We start from the raw sequence: 14,431 nt of genomic DNA on the forward strand, positions 1-14,431 counted from the left end.
TAGACTGGTCCTATTATTGTTACATATGCAGCTGAAGCACGGGGAGATTTTGTCTTTCCAAAACACAGTTAGTTAGTGGCAAAGCTAATTCAGACCTTGTTTTGGGGCTCCCAGTCCTGTATTTTAATTCTGTACTGCCGCTAAGATTGTGTATTAATGTTGCAGTTCCATTCTAAAGACATGCTTAGACCTGGTCCAGTGTTTCACATTTTCATAGAAACGGGAAGGAGACCTATCTCTATAGTTGTTAGACTGCTGTGTAGTGAAATGACTGCAAAAATAGTACCTTACCTAACAGGGTTGCTGTAAGAACCAAATAAGATGGTATATATAGAATGGTTCTTATAAATCCTCACAACATGGTATAAATGTATTGTAGATACAATATTCAGTAACACAGTTTAAAGTAACAACAGTGGAATACAGGGTATATCACACTGATGGTGTTAAGGTACTTGTTTGTGTTTTGGCCAAAGACCTTAGTCATCCACAGCCCAGACCACACTGGATGAACAGGTAGAGCAGGTCTCATGTTAGCTTGACGATGATGTTAGCTAGAAGTGTATCATACGGCAAAAATAGTTTTATTGTTCTGACTCTGCATGCTGCGTATATTGATTTTAAAACGATAGAGAGACATACTACCTGAGAGAACATTTTCAAAAGAGAATCCTTCTTTCATGATACGAGTAATCATTCCTTAATTCCTCAATTTTACAAATGCATATTTTTATTAAGATGCATAGACTTGTCAGCTTAAGATGATAATTGTGCAGTTTTATTTTCTCTGACAAACTGTTTCATCAAAATGTGTATATTCCCTAACTTCAGACTTTAAACTTAATGACATGCTTTCAGAATGAATAAAAGCCATATTCTATGCTGTATCGTGATAGTGGGGTCATTCACTCTATTCCAGATGTGTAATTTTTTGAGGATTATATTTGTACTAGGTTATTGATTAAATTTGGGGGTATAAATTGTCACATTTTATTAGGAGTTACTATCAGCTAAATTAATTGAATGTATTTACATTTTCTAATTACAGTTGAAGACCAATGTTTCTTTTTGGAATGAGCTGGAGTCAACTAAAGCTGTTATTATGGGAGAAACTGCCGTTATAGAAATAGATACCTTTCCCCGAGGAGTAATTTTAATTTACCTGGTTATAGCATTTTCACCTTTTGGATACTTTTTGGCAATTCATATCGTAGCAGAAAAAGAGAAAAAGTTAAAAGAATTTTTAAAGATAATGGGGCTTCATGACACTGCCTTTTGGTACGTTACTAAAACTTTGTTGTTTGGCAGGATTAATAATTGTATTGAATATACAAATCTTCACAGTTATAATGCTGTTACTCACCTGACTCGATGAGTTGCTGTTTCTGTTTTCTCACGGTGATGGCCTTTGTCTTGGAGTTTGAGACTTACCCCAAAGCTTCAGCAATTCATTGGCTTGTTTTAACATAAAGGAGGTGCTGGGATTTGGAAAGATCATGTTGATATTATAAGTTTAAATTCTGTTTCATATTTTGTTTGAATTGATGTGGCATGCTGCATGTATTTCAGCATATAGAAAATAAGAGATCTTGGAAAGTTAGAAATTAATTGCCTGATACAATCTTCCTCAAGTATCATAGCCTATACATATGATTAAAAATGTAATTGAAATGACTGAAGTTTGTGTATGAAGCATATGGGCTTTTTTCCCCTCCTGGAAAAAGTTATTTATGTGAATTTTTTATGATAAAAATATACAGATAATTCCTAGAGAAACAAATGAAAAAAGTTTTCACAAATGAGCGTATTAGCATTTTTATACAAGGATAATTTTATAGAGGCATGCATTTAAAAAAAAACGTTTTAATTGAAGTACAGTCAGTTACAGTGTATCCATTTCTGGTGCACAAAGCAATGTTCCAGTCATGCATATACATACATAGAGGCATGCATTTTTATAAATAATTCTGCATACATTTTCCTTACTTTTCCACTATGTAGCAAGAACATTTATTTTGATCTCATGTTGGAGGAAAAGTGAATATTGTGCATGAGAGTTGTTGTTATAGTCCATTTTATTCCATTTAGCTCTATGCAACAATTAAATATAACACTTTACATAATGTCGTCATTCTGTGTAACATATCTTCTTTGCTCCTTTTTCTCCTCCTGTCATTTTACTAGTGATTGATTTTTAAGATATATTGAGTTGTTAAAGTATTTTGTGAGGAAATAATAGCTGGAAGAATTTAGGCAAATCTGTTTCTTAGTGCTTCAGTTTTGCCTCCGTAAAGCAATGAGTTTAATTTTGTTAGTTTACAAATCTTTTGGCCCTATTTTAGTGATTTTATGATAGCATACATTAAATTATTTGCTAACTTGAAAAATAAAACTAAAATTAAACTAAAGATTGTAGTAGTTTCATTGAGCTCTGATGTGAGGAGAAATTCTGAGTCCCATAGTGAATCTATTATTTATCTTCTTAATCTCACATTGTGTATGTGTAGTAATTATGTTCTTGATTAGCAAGGTAGCCTTTATTGTTTAAAGTACCAAAAACCATCAGAGGTTTAATTGTTGCATATACCGTAAAAAAAATTGTCAGTCGTTAAACTCGTATTTTAAGACAATCAGAAGTGCTGTGCATTATTGAACTTTTGGGAGTACTAGATTTAAATTAATCATGAATTGCTATAAATTTGTAGTCTTTTTTTTTTTTTTGACTCTTGAAAAGATAATCACCATTTTATCTCTTTATCAAATTATACTTTTACCTACAACTTAATCAATGCTGTATTTTTTTTTTTTTTTACTTGTAAGAGCTTTGATTTTCAGAAATGAATAGATTGGCTTAATTTTAAAAGTAAAATGGCTGCAATAAAGCTGAAGTTTTGTTTAAAATGATTTTTTTAAATTGTTAAAACTGATGTATTTAACCGTACATGTGTTTGTGTTCTCATTTTAGGCTTTCCTGGGTTCTTCTGTATACAAGCTTGCTTTTTCTTATGTCTCTTCTTATGGCAGTCATTGCAACAGCTTCTTCATTATTCCCTCACAGTAGCTGCTTGGTGATATTTCTACTTTTCTTCCTGTATGGGTTATCATCTGTAAGTATTTTAACTTGAAGTGGGTATGATGAACTGTCAAAATACTTGATTAATATAGCAAAGTCGTAATTTTTGGGTTACTTACAGTCGATTTCCTGTGAAGGACAGCCTGTTACTAGGTTACTGATAACTGAGTTGTGTATTTATACATCTTGTACCTCCATGTTCTTAGGAAAGATACAAAATAGGCTCAAGTTTAAATCTAACTTGTTTTCGTATGATGTATTTCACTTACAGTTCCCCGAGCTTGTCTTTTCTATCTTCATATAATTGTATGTAATTAAGACTGTCCGGTATTGGACATTTTTTTTCCTTTGTTTTTATGAAATCCTGACTGTTTCAAGTTTATTTATGTTGTAGGGTGATATTGTGTAAAGATACGTCTTTTTAAGTGTAGCTCTTTGACAGTGTTGACATTCATTGCATATTTTGGTTGGATGCTGATTGTTAACGACCAGCCTATGTTTTCAGTGGTCTCAGTTTCCATTCTAATTGGCTTATGTGCCCATGCTGTAACAGTTAAGTATTTTGACTATCACCACTGTTCTTTAACAGGATAATTTACAAGTAACTTGTATATTTCTCTATGTAATTGTAACCGGCTTTGTTTCTTATCAACACATTAAAGTTTAAGAGATGGGTTCTGTATTTAAAATCTTATCGATTTATTGTTTTATTCATATATACACATCTAACTGCAGAAGCACATGGTTGTTTATGGTTCCTATAGTGCTGAGGTGATCATGTTTGCCTGTTACATAGATGAAATGCAGTTTTTAATATTTGCCAGCTTAGAATTTTAATATATTGCACTATTTGTATGAAAATTAAATATCTTACCATGGCCTTTAGAAATTAATTGTATTCTAATGAATGTAATTTTCTAATGAAAATAACTTACTCCTTCACAAGCAAAACTTAATTTTGTTTTTAAACCAGTGTATATGAACAGTGTATTAACCTTAATATTTATATTTTATAGGTATTTTTTGCTTTAATGCTGACACCTCTTTTTAAAAAATCAAAACATGTGGGAATAGTTGAATTTTTGGTCACTGTGGCTTTTGGATTTGTTGGCCTTTTGATAGTCCTCATGGAAAGTTTTCCCAAATCATTGGTGTGGCTTTTCAGTCCCTTCTGTCAGTGTACTTTTTTGATTGGTATTGCACAGGTAGGTAATACAGTCGTCTTACTTTCACTAAATATTTTCTCTCCACTTCCATGCAGCGTGTTATATACCATGAATACTGCCTTTGGTTTGCAAAAAAGTTATTTTAAAATTTCAATAGGAGAAAGGAGTGGTGTTTGAATGTTTCAGTACATTTTATATAAGTTCTCCGCTTTTTGCTTTACTGTGTTTCGATAATCTATTCTACTGCAGTAACCTGTTTGTTAGAAGTTACAGATTTCAGCATCAGGAAATCTAGATTGCTCTTGACCTACTGTAAATTCATCTGAGATTATGTGAAGCAGAACAAATTTTTCATGAATGTAGGAGTGAAATAAATGGACCTGGTGGTTTTTATCGGTCCAGGATTCATGGGATTCTCATTTTAAATAGTATTTAGATTTGTAAATTTGATTTTTATTAATCTTTACAGGGGCAGTCAGGTTCTAAGGGAAAAATTCTTATAAGAAACTGCTTTATGTATTAGAAGATGGATTTGGTTAATGTGTAAAGAAAAATGTAATTGCTTAATATAAGAGATTATTTGTGTCAGCCGGATAGACTTCTGATTTGTGAGACGTAAGACAGATTGTTTATGAACACTGAGTTAAACATATTTTAATTATTTGAGATCTAACAGCTGTTGTTACATGTTTTGGTCGACTCATTCTCCCTTCACTTAGGAAGGTTGGAATTGTAGATTCATAGGTTTTTGCTGAGTGGGAGGGACTTTCAGTGTCATTTAATTCATCTTCATTTCACAGGTAAGGAGATCGAAATCCAGAGCAGTATAATTATGGTTTGTGCACTTAATGGCAGTAAATGAGGACTCAACCTCTATAGTACCTGTCTTTCTGCTCTGTCACATATACGTACTATGAATAATTTTATAATTATGTTAACTAATTATATAGTACCTTCTTCCTTCTCAGAGTTGAAAAGGTGCTGACCATAATTTTATCCTCTAATACTTAATTTGTTTGAATTCTCTGCGGGCCATACCCTTTTTTGTTCGTGTTCGTCTTGATGTCATTTGATAAGCATAGTGTTAGAATTACATGCCCCAAGAGTAGGTGCATGCTAGTTTTATAAGCATAGCATTAAAAATATGATTGGAAGGGATTGTTGTGATAAACTCCTATTTCGGTCAAGTTTTGATTGCTTTCTTTATGAATTCATGTTACTAATTTGGTAGACTGTTTAATCTGTTAAACAGCCCAATTTACTGACTCTGGATCTAGTAAGTAACTCTAAGAAGTGTTAGCTTTTGCTTATTTTTATCATTTTTTTACATAATAAAGTTGATGTTTCTGTTTTTCAGGTCATGAATTTAGAAGATTTTAATGAAGGTGCTTTATTTTCTAATCTGACTGAAGGCCCGTACCCGCTGATTATTACACTTATCATGCTGGCGCTTAACAGCATCTTCTATCTCCTCTCGGCTGTCTATCTTGATCAGGTCATTCCAGGTATGCAGGTAGTTACTGCATTTTACTTTAAAGATTTTTTCAGGTTATTTTGCACACATAAAGTCAACTTAATTTTAATCTTTTTTTCTAACCACAGTACCCTAAGTCATACTCACTGTTACAGATTTTAGTGTAATTTTATATAAGTGTATTTTGTTCCATATGCCTTAACTGCTAGTGAATGTGAAGAGATGGAGTGAAGAGGGATCAGTTTGTTCTGAAAACCTTAAGCCCCTGACTGACCTTCTTAACTCAATCCTCTGTCAGTCGTTTTGACTGATGTGTTTCATTATTTTACCCTTTATGGTCCAAAACTATGGAGTAATCTTGTTAACTCATACCATTCCCCTGTCTCTTATTCTGCGTCTGCAACAAACTTGTGTAGATTCAAAGTATTATTAAATAAGCAGCACCCTCATTAAGTTTCCCCTTGAGTTCCTCATTAATTTAGTCTGTGAGGCACATATGGTGAGACACATATGGCTTTTAAAATTTAAATTAGTTAGATTTAAATAAATTAACAATTCATTTCCTCAGCAGCAGAAGCCACGTTCCAAGTGCTCAGTAGCCACACGTGGTGCAGTCACCATGTTGAACAGCACAGATTAGGACATCTCCATTGCTGCAAAAAGTTATATTGGGCGGCACTAGACTGGTCTAGTCTAGACCATTGCTGTAGCTTTCATCTGATTACCTGCTCAAGTCTGTCTAAGAACTTCACCATTCCCTTTAATTAAGTTAATCACATACATGGAAACCTTGCTGGGCATATGCTGGCAAATTAAATAGAAACTCGTTGTGAATGTCCTCCACAATACTGTGATGCATTTAATCTCTTCCTACCAATTTCCCCCTCTTTACTGTATTTTACATTCTTTCATATGGTCCTGTTTATCTATTTAAACACATCTCCAGTGTATCAATCAGATTTTTTTTTTTTAGCTACTTGTAACAGAGAACTTTTTAATTGTCTTAAACAAGAAGGAAATCAGCTGTTTTAATTAAAAGGAAGTCCGGAGATTAGATGGACTCCGAGTTGACTACCTTGCTCAACCGTGTCATCAGGGACCCGCTTTCTCCAGGTTTTTTGCCACTTCTGTCTCAGAGTCTGGTAGACTTGCTCTCCTCGTGGCTACACGGTGTTCTGCTTCTTTGTTCACGTCCAGTGGGAGAGGGAGAGTGAACCTTTTTCCCAGCCAAGCCCTTTGCTTCTGTCTGATTGGTTACATACTTATGACTGGAGCAGTAGCAATCACCAGAGCATGCCGGGTACTGATGAGATCGATTAGGATCTCTGTGTAGTTGGGATCACATCCCCCCGAAACATGTGGTCATCTAGAGGAGGGGTAGATTTTAAAGAAGATGTGGGGGTGTCGGTTTCTTGGGGAAAATGTACACATGCTGTGTGGGCAGCCGTCACCTTCTGTTGGATCTAAGTCTCCTATGTGGGTCCTGTTGCTGTGTTATAAAGTCTTCTCTGTGAACTGTATCCACTTTCCTGACTGCTGCCTGTTTTCAAAGACTGTCTGAGATGATATTCATTCAAGCCTTCAGGATACCCAGATAGAAACGTCTCTTCTGAACTCTTATTAGCACTGTGCATGACATGACTCGTGCTGTACGCTGTGGTTTAGCCACTGGCTATGTACGTGTACTCATAAAGATGTAAGTTCCTTTAGCGCAGAAAATGTGCTTTACTTACCATATATATGCTGCATATATGCTCAGCAACTCTGAATCTATTTATGGATGAGAGTTATTTGTCAGTAAAACTTTCATTTTTCACACAATATTAAGTACTCTATGTCTAAACTTTAGATCTGAGTTGTCATCGGTGTCATATACTGCCTTTATGATTTAAAAACTAATTTTCAGAAATAATTTGTTACGATGTCTTAGTATTTTTTTATTTTTCAGGAGAATTTGGCTTACGGAGATCCTCTTTATATTTTCTGAAGCCATCGTATTGGTCAAAAAGCAAAAGAAATTATAAGGAGTTATCAGAGGGCAATGCTAATGGGAATATTAGTTTTAGTGAAATTATCGAGCCTGTTTCTTCAGAGTTTATAGGTAAAGAAGCCATAAGGTATGATTCAATCTTGGCAGTTTAGGTATAAGAACTGCTGATGGAATGGATGCATTTAAATCTTATCTTTTATTTTATTTTATTTATTTATATTTTAAAATCCTACCTTTTAAATAATGTGTGTAAGTATAGTATCTTAAGAGATTTGGTGCACATTTGATGATTTTTAAAAAACAGTATTAAAGGCTAATTCTTTTTTAAGTTTTTATTTTCTTTGTAACCATTTAGAATAAGGTTGCTAGGTTTGAAATTTTATGGTTCAATAGAAATTTTTAAAAGTAATAAAACCTAGTATTTATACAGTTAAGCTGTTTTAAAGTTTCTCCATTAAATAAATTGAGAAAATAAATATTAACTTTATAATTGTATTCAGGCTACATTGTCTGAGTTGTACAACATATTAAGTTGTCCTCTTAATTTCATAGACCCTTAGAAATGGACATAATTAACTTATGTCACATCAGCATAACTTTTTGAACAACAGAAATTCTTCAGTATTTCTTACTTGTTCAGTCAAAACCAAATTTAAAAAATAATGGGAAAGAGGAAAGAAATAAAAGTAAAAGAAAAAGTGAAGTATAATTTATGTTTTTTAAATTTAAGAGAAATGTATAAAAAGCAAGGGAGAGTTAGATACTTAAGATGCAACCAGTGGGCTGGTTCTCTGCCTTTTTAGGATTAAATTTTAAACTGATGACCAAAACCATTAATTCCTTTAATGATTATGTAAAACATTTAAAATGGAATGAGAGAATCACTTCACATTTAGAGACAGTTTGAAATGGGTGCTGAGGTAAAATACCGTTTGGTTTTTAATCTCCCCTAACTGATGTAACAAGTATCTGATTAATTATAGACAGAAAGGAATCTAATATGAAAAGAAATCGATAGATTGCTTGAGTCACATGTTTCAGTTTCTTTTTAGAAGTTGGCTTATCATGAAGAATGAATGAATGACACTTAAAATGGAGAGGAATACTATACTTCTTTCTTGTAAATAAATTTATTATTACTGTCAGGTTTCTTTGGTTTATTGTTTTAATAAGAAGATACTTTATTATTATTTATACTAAATATGAAAGCTTTGATAAAAAATATACATGGAAACACACCCTTATTAATTGCTTTAAAATCTTAAAATGGAAAATGGTGTTTTTCAGAATCAGTGGTATTCAAAAGACATACAGAAAGAAGGGTGAAAATGTGGAGGCTTTGAGAAGTAAGTAGCTTTCCTGGTGTTCAGTCCATAGTATTAAAGTACAAACGGAAAAACAATTTGCATAGTTTGTGGGAAACCTAAACTCCTTTACCACAATTTTCTGTCTTTCCTTTTGGGATACTTTGTTTATGTAATTAATAGTCATAATAAAACTAACAACATTGAGGTAGTAAAAGAAAAATGTGGTATCTATTAAGATGAAAATTAGTCAATTATTTGAGCAAATCTGTGTCCTTTCTTATTTTATTATTATGCTCATGTATACATCTTAGTTATACTTTCTTTTTTCTTTTATCCTAACACACAGTTTCTCATTCTTGGCCCTGTTGACATTTGGGGCCTGATAATTCTTTGTTGTGGGGAACTGTCCTGAGAATTATGGGGTATTTAGCATTGTGTGAGCCAGCGTGCTTCAGAATTGATAGAATATGTGTATACACATACATACAGAGAGTGGGAGGGCTGAAGGGGAGGGGCAGGAGGGAAGAGGGGAGATTATTTTCAAGGAATTGGTTCACCTGATGGTGAGGCTTGACAGGTGTGAAATCTGTAGGGCAGGTTGGCAGCCTGGAAACTCCAGCAAGAATTGAAGTTTCAGTCTTGAGTCCAAAATTCATAGGGCAGGCTGGAAACTCAGACCGGAAATGCAATAGTCTTGAGGTAGAAATCCTTCTCTGAGAAACCTAAGTTTTTGCTTTTCAGGCTTTCAGTTGCTTGGATGAGTTTCACCAGTATTATTGAGGGTAATCACCTTTACTTAAAGTCAGCTCATTGTAAATTTATTTGTTTATTTGTTTAATGGGGGTACTGGGGATTGAACCCAGAAACTGTATTCAATATCTTGTAATAAACTATAATGGAAAAGACTCTGAAAAAGAGTGTGTGTGTGTATAGATATACACACACATACATACACACACACACACAAATTTTCATCTAAGCATGGCTTTAGCCGCATTATGCAAGTCTTGACAGATTGTCTTCATTATTATTCAGTTTTAAATATTTCTAATTTCTACTATAATTTTTTCTTTGATGTGTGGATTATTTATATGTTTTGATTTTTAACTATTTGGTGATTTATCTTTTTGTTTTAGATTTCTATCTTAATTCCTTAATAGTCAGAGAACATAGTCTTATGATTCTTTTTAGCCTTTTGAAATTTATTGAAATCTGATGACCCAGCACATGGTCAGTTTTGTGCATGTTCAGTGTGCACTTGTACAAGAGATATATTCTGCAGTTGTATGTAGTGTTTCCATATCAGGTTAAGTTGGCTAATTGTGTTTTTGAAATCTTCTATATGTTTACTGATTTACTTTTGTGGAATTGCTTCTATCATTTATTCAGAGGGAGAAATTAAAGATAAAAATCTTCGATTATGATTGTGAATTTGTCTATTTTCTCTCTGTGTATCGTTACTGTTTTGCTTTACGTATTTTTGTTTTATGTAGATGACTTCTGACTTTTCGTTTGTTTCTGTATTTTGTCTAGATGGTTTCTTCTGACTTTTCTTGCCATTTACTAATACCCTCTTTAGCTGGCTCTCATCTGCTGATAAACTGTCTATTGAAATCTTTTTCACTTCTCTTTTCCAGTTTTTATCATTCCACTTGGTTCTTTTATATGGTTTTTCATGCTTTGCCAACATTCTCTTGCGAACATGGCAGCTTAGTTATTGTGCTGTCTTGTCATGTGGTGCCAATATCTACATCTCTTCTAGGTCCCTTTCTGTTGCCTGTCTTTTCTGTTGGTTTTTGGTCTTATCTTTCTTTCTTCTGCCTGGTTGTTTTTGGCTGAGTAATACAAATTGCTTATGAGTAATTGTGGAGATTATTTGATGCTCTGGATGAAGTGACCTTCCTCTGGAGAGGATTTGTTTTTGCTTCTGGCCTGTAGCGCTAGGGATACTCATAGCCCAGATCACCTTCATCAGATCAGGGGCTACAGTTATTTGAAGCTGGGTTTTTAGATCCCTGTCTGCTGTCTCCTTTTAGTTGTTGACACATCCATCCAATGATACTTGTTCATTCTACTTTACTTTTATTTAAATTGAACTCTTCAAGCGTTTACTTAGCTTTCCCCATGCTATTGGTTAATTTCTAGTTTTCTACCAGGACATTGGACATGCCAATAAATACCCTTGGGAACAAATCTTTATTTGTCCTTTTATTTTAATTCCCTTGGAAGTTCCCCAAAGTGGGTACCCAGAAAACCACCCCCAAGTATTTTGTGCCTTTTCTGCATCTGTTAGTGTAACAAAAAAAGAAAAAGTTTGTTTTGTATTATTTTTCTTACTGTTCAGACCATTTGACTGTAACAAAGAATTATTATTGTGTTACAATATTAAATATTACGTTATTAAGTATGCTGGTAACTTTAAATCTATCTTTAAATGTACTGACTTATTTCAAGATTGCTCGAGTATCATGAACTATCTTATATGGCTCAAGAGGAATAAAAATCACATTGGAGTCTTTCCTTTTTCTCCTGAACTAGATTTATCATTTGACATATATGAGGGTCAGATTACTGCATTACTTGGCCATAGTGGAACAGGAAAGAGTACACTGATGAATATTCTTTGCGGACTATGCCCGCCTTCTGATGGTGAGAGTTTTCTGACTTAAAAAAAAATGGTCTTACTTTGTTTTATCAGTGTTACTAACTAAGGTATGATGATATAATTATTTATCCTTGAAATATGTGCTGATTGGTTTTTGTCAATGATTTGGGATCAACTTCTGTGTCTATAAAGATTTTTTTTTTTTGATTACACACATTTATATGTTCTTCAATAGAAAATAAAAATGATTCAGTTATATTTAATAAAGTAAAAAGGATCTAATTGGTAGCTGTCTTATCAGATATTTTGTGTTTGTGTGTTTATTTTTCATTTGCAAAGAAGGATAAATTGGTAATTAATTTGAAATTAAATGAAGCCTATAGACATCTCGGTTGAGAAAACAAAGATTGCTAAGCATACAATAGTTCAAAAGGAAAGAATGATAAATATCAGTACCATCTCCTAAAACAGAGTTTTAAGAGCAATACGTCAAACATGTAAATGTTATATGTGATTGTCCTATATGTGAAAATTCAATCTGGCAGCTCCATTTTTTTTTTACCGTCACCTAATAGAGTGGCAGTACAGTAAATATTGTACTCTAAGTAACAGCTGAATTTCCATGTGTTGAATCTATATCTTTTTAAATGTCGTTTAACTTTCAAAATTAGTTTGATTTTGTTGCTTGTCTCTGTGTCACTCTTTGATGGTAGTTATAATCTCTTACATTCATGTAAGAATTTATTATTTTTGATACGACTCTCCATACATTGTTACATTGGTTTAACGGTTCTTAAGTAAAGTAGGATATATTAGTATTCAGTTTAGCGAGGAAAAAAGCTGGAATTTAGATTAAGTGATTTTCTCCAGACCAGAGGGCTAGTTAGGGGTAAATATTAAGTTCTTAGTTCTCTTCACTTTTGCATAATGCCTGTAAATGAAGAAAAATTGTTACTGGAATATAAGTGTAATTAATGCACTGATGAAAACTGTGTTTGGTGTGAAGCTTCTGGTTCCTGGCTCTTTCCACTCTTTTGTAATATGATCTGAAAATGAAGAAAAATGAGATTGGAATATAAGTGAAAGCAAATCACCCAGAGTATGGAAGTGAGGATGTGTTGTATCTTCCAAATTTTTATTAACTCTCATTTTATATGTCTGTTACATACAAATGCCTAAATTATTAGTATATCTTAAAGCATATATACTTTTTGACACTTAATATATTTAATATAAGTTTAAATATATATTTTGCTTTTAGGTTTTGCATCTATATATGGACACAGAGTCTCAGAAATAGATGAAATGTTTGAAGCAAGAAAAATGATTGGCATTTGTCCACAGTTAGATATACACTTTGACGTTTTGACAGTAGAAGAAAATTTATCCATTTTGGCTTCAATCAAAGGAATACCAGCCAATAATGTAATACAAGAAGTATGTTATTTATATAGAAATCTTTACTTTTATTTCCTGTAAATTCATAACCTTTTGCAACAACTTGTGTAATAAAAATATGCTTGAAAATCTAAATATAAAACTTGCTCTGAGCTAGCAAGCAAAGTTATTACAAAGAATTAGAACTTGGAAGAAAAGTTTTAATGCATATAAAGTAGTCCTTGTTTCATTTGGAAGATACTAGTTTCTCAATATAGACGTTTTCTTTTTCTTTTTCTTTTCACATTTGCCCCCTTCCCCTGCCCGTCCCCCGCCTTCACACTGACCCCTTCCACACTACCCAGTGGTCACACTAGTAAAACAGACCTTTCCATCAGGAATCTGTTTATCTGTTATTTCAAAATTATATATAAATAATGTCAAAATTAAATTTTGTACCAAAAGAACGTTTTAAAAGTTGATGTTAAAATTGGAAAACTTAAAAACTAATATTGGTAATTACATAAATGGTGTGATTTAAAAATAAACATTATTCCCACTTTCCTTTTATAGGTACAGAAGGTTTTACTGGATTTAGACATGCAGGCTATCAAAGATAATCAAGCTAAGAAGCTAAGTGGTGGTCAGAAAAGAAAACTGTCTTTGGGAATTGCTGTTCTTGGGAATCCAAAGGTAAGCAAATGTTAATGTCATTGATGAGATGATCTTAAATTATGTTGAATAAAAAAGCAGGTTGAAGAAATACATACGTACACACATTATATGAATTTTAAACATACATACAATATGTTGTTATGGATGTAATTATAGTAATATGGTTTTAAAACCAAAGTAAGAAAGGTAACACAGCATCTTTAAGATAATGGTCATGTCTAGGAAGGGGAGTGGATATGACAGACTTCAGTTATATCCACAGTGTTTTATTTCTTTGAGAAAGATCTGAAATAAAAATAACTCTTGTTAAATTTCAGTGGTGGCTATCTTATTCTCTTTAGTTCTCTATATATTTGTAATGGTTATAATAAGCATTTTAAAATAAGAACGAAATCAAAAGGATAGTCCAGGTTTTCCCTATTCCGCTGATTTGGTTTTGTCTGTGTATTTCGTGGCTTTGTCTGTGTCTGTTTCATGCTGTTCCCTGCCCTGTAGAAGCAGCCAGCCAGCTGATGCGGTGCTCTGCACAGTGCTGGGAAGCTGCCAGGTGCATGCCTGCAGCTGGGAGCCCCCTGGATTCCCACCATCCTGCCACATTTCCCCTGCTGCTGTAGCTCGGGGAGGACTCTGGGTTCTGGCTCTGTGTTAACTTACCTTTCTCCCAATCCCCACCACCAAATCTTGAAATTAAAAACAGCCTTAAAATAAATTGCTTTCTCTGAACCGATATAGAACACAATTCTCTAACAAGCAGTCGAATTGTT

General features: G+C 33.3%; 1 protein-coding gene across 3 annotated transcripts in view; it reads left to right on the forward strand.

The window, feature by feature from the left end:
• ABCA5 (ATP binding cassette subfamily A member 5) overlaps nucleotides 1-14,431 on the forward strand; it is a 60,350-nt gene that overhangs the window by 14,135 nt on the left and 31,784 nt on the right. For all 3 annotated transcript variants that reach the window (XM_064495609.1, XM_031468966.2, XM_031468964.2), the window contains 9 exons: nucleotides 1,049-1,278; nucleotides 2,966-3,107; nucleotides 4,090-4,278; nucleotides 5,597-5,744; nucleotides 7,662-7,830; nucleotides 8,991-9,049; nucleotides 11,549-11,659; nucleotides 12,877-13,052; nucleotides 13,566-13,685. In XM_064495609.1, coding sequence (XP_064351679.1) covers nucleotides 1,049-1,278; nucleotides 2,966-3,107; nucleotides 4,090-4,278; nucleotides 5,597-5,744; nucleotides 7,662-7,830; nucleotides 8,991-9,049; nucleotides 11,549-11,659; nucleotides 12,877-13,052; nucleotides 13,566-13,685 — 1,344 coding nt within the window. The remainder of the gene's footprint in view (nucleotides 1-1,048; nucleotides 1,279-2,965; nucleotides 3,108-4,089; nucleotides 4,279-5,596; nucleotides 5,745-7,661; nucleotides 7,831-8,990; nucleotides 9,050-11,548; nucleotides 11,660-12,876; nucleotides 13,053-13,565; nucleotides 13,686-14,431) is intronic.

Source organism: Camelus dromedarius, chromosome 16 (genome assembly GCF_036321535.1).
Source record: "Camelus dromedarius isolate mCamDro1 chromosome 16, mCamDro1.pat, whole genome shotgun sequence".
Taxonomy (NCBI): Eukaryota; Metazoa; Chordata; class Mammalia; order Artiodactyla; family Camelidae; genus Camelus; species Camelus dromedarius.